The sequence below is a fragment of the Eimeria mitis genome, genomic scaffold (genome assembly GCF_000499745.2).
Source record: "Eimeria mitis Houghton genomic scaffold, Emh_scaff458, whole genome shotgun sequence".
Taxonomy (NCBI): Eukaryota; Apicomplexa; class Conoidasida; order Eucoccidiorida; family Eimeriidae; genus Eimeria; species Eimeria mitis.
The window spans coordinates 3818-5825 of record NW_013572891.1 but is presented as its reverse complement, the minus strand read 5'-3'; the positions used below and the strand labels follow the sequence as shown (position 1 = coordinate 5825).

The 2008-nt window shown below is 60.7% G+C and overlaps 1 protein-coding gene across 1 annotated transcript in view; it reads right to left on the bottom strand.

The window, feature by feature from the left end:
* The window catches only part of EMH_0013010 (uncharacterized protein), a gene marked incomplete at both ends in the record, with an annotated part of 17456 nt that overhangs the window by 12472 nt on the left and 2976 nt on the right, over nt 1-2008 (bottom strand). Inside the window, 4 exons of the mRNA XM_013499705.1 lie at nt 3-486; nt 684-862; nt 973-1727; nt 1774-2008. Coding sequence (XP_013355159.1) covers nt 3-486; nt 684-862; nt 973-1727; nt 1774-2008 — 1653 coding nt within the window. The remainder of the gene's footprint in view (nt 1-2; nt 487-683; nt 863-972; nt 1728-1773) is intronic.

The following is a 2008-nucleotide window of genomic DNA, read 5'->3' as shown; positions in this document are numbered from 1 at the left end:
CTCTGTTGAGGGCCTCAATAACACCATTGGTGAGGGGCCTACCGCAGAGCTGTACATACACCTGACGCGCCGTCTCCTTTTCTTGGTGTTTCTCCTGTCTGCTTCTATCTACAGAGCATGAGTTGCTGCTATTCATGTCGTTGCTGCTGCAGCTGCTGCTGCAGTGGATAGTGCTGCTGCACCTACAGTTGCCGCTGCAGCTGAAGCTGCAGTTGCTGCTGCAGTCGTTGCTGCTGCTGGGTAGCTGCTGCTGTATAGAGAGGCGGACCAGCTGCTCATCAGTAACAAAGAGGATACAGCTCAGAAGCCGCGAGAAGAGAGAGGGGCCCACCAGCCGCAGCAGCCGCAGGAAAGGGGGGGCCCCCAGAATGGGTACTGCCTCGTTCAGGGGCCCCTCAATGTCGCTGCCTGAGGGGCCCCTCGAGGGGCCCCTCGGGGGGCCCCTCTGCCTCGATAGGCCCGCTATTAACGCGTTCTTCGCCACAGCTGAGCATACACCCCAACCCACAAGCACACCCAACGGGGCAGATGAACAGCAGCAGCAGCAGCAGCAGCAGCAGAAACAGCAGCAACAGGAGTAGTAGTAGCAGCAGGAACAGCAACCGCAGCAACAGCAGTAGCAGCAGTCAGCAAGAACACATGAAAAGGAATATATGAACAGGGGCCCCCAACAGGGGCCCCACTGCAGCAGGCCTTGGGCTTGCCTGCTCTGCTGCCTGCTGCTGCTGATCGGGGGGAAGGCAGCAGCTGCAGCACGGACTCTCGTATGCATTGCTGCAGCGCAACAGCAGCAGCAGCAGCAGCTGCTGCTGCTGCTGCTGAACTGCTGCAGTTCATCTCTCTTCTTCCTGCTGCTGCATCTCTGCAGCCACAACAACACCACACAGCACCGGGGGGCCCCCAAAGCCAAATGAAGGGGTCTAGAGGGGCCCCCATACGTGGGGGGTTCAGAGTGTGCTAGTGTTAGCTTACGGGGGCAGGCAGGGCCTGAAGGTGAAGGGAGTTGTTTGCTGCTGCTGCTGCTGCTGATGCCTCTGTTGCTGCTGCAGCTGCTGCCTCTGTTGCTGCTGCTGCTGCTGCTGCTTCTGCCGCTGCAGCTGCTGCAGCAACCCCCCCACATCCTCAATGAAGAGAGACTGCCGCAGCAAATCCAGGCTCCCGTCTCGCGCCCCACACAAACGCAGCGCGCACCATTCACACAGACCGCAGCAGCAGCAGCTGCTGCTGCTGCTGCTGCTGTTGCTGCTGCTCAGGCTGCAGCTGGTTGTGGTGGTGCAGCCGTTACTATATTCGCGACTGTTGGTGCCGCTGCAGCTGCCGCCTCCACTGCAGCAAGCAGCACTTCCCAGCTGCTGCTGCTGCTGCCGTTGCTGCTGTTGCTGCTGCTGCTGCTGCTGCAGGAATGCAGGAGCTGCTGCAGCGTGGCAAGGCGCTGAGCCCCCCACAAGGCGGAGGCAGTACAAGCCCAGTACATACACCGGAACGCCAGCAGCAGCCTGCAGCTGCTGCCTCGCCTGTTCTGCTGCTGCTGTGGGGCGCAGCAGCTCAAGAAGCTCCTCAGTAGTGTGTCGCTGCGGAGCTTGTCTGTCCTGCTGCTGCTGCTGCTGCTGCTGCTGCTGTAGCTCGTGCTGCTGCTGCTCTTGCTGTAGCTGCTGCGGTTGTTGTTGCTGGGGCTCCTGCTGCTGCTGTCGTTGCAGTAGCTGCCGCTGCTGTTGCTTCTGCTCGCGCTGTTGATGTAGCAGCAGCAGCAGCAGCTGCTGCTGCTGCTGCCACTCCTGGAGTTTTTGCTGATTCGCCTTCAGCTGCTGTTGCCGTTGCAAGTGCTGCTGCAGCAGCTGCTGCTGCTGCTGCGGTTGCTGTTGCTGCAGCTGCTGCTGACGCAGCTGATGCTGCGGCATCAGCTGCAGCTGTTGCTGTTGTTGCTGGGGCTTTTCCTTTTGCTGCTGCAGGTTGTGCTGCTGCTGCTGCAGCTGCTGTAGCTGCTGTAGCTGCTGCAGCTGCTGCAGCC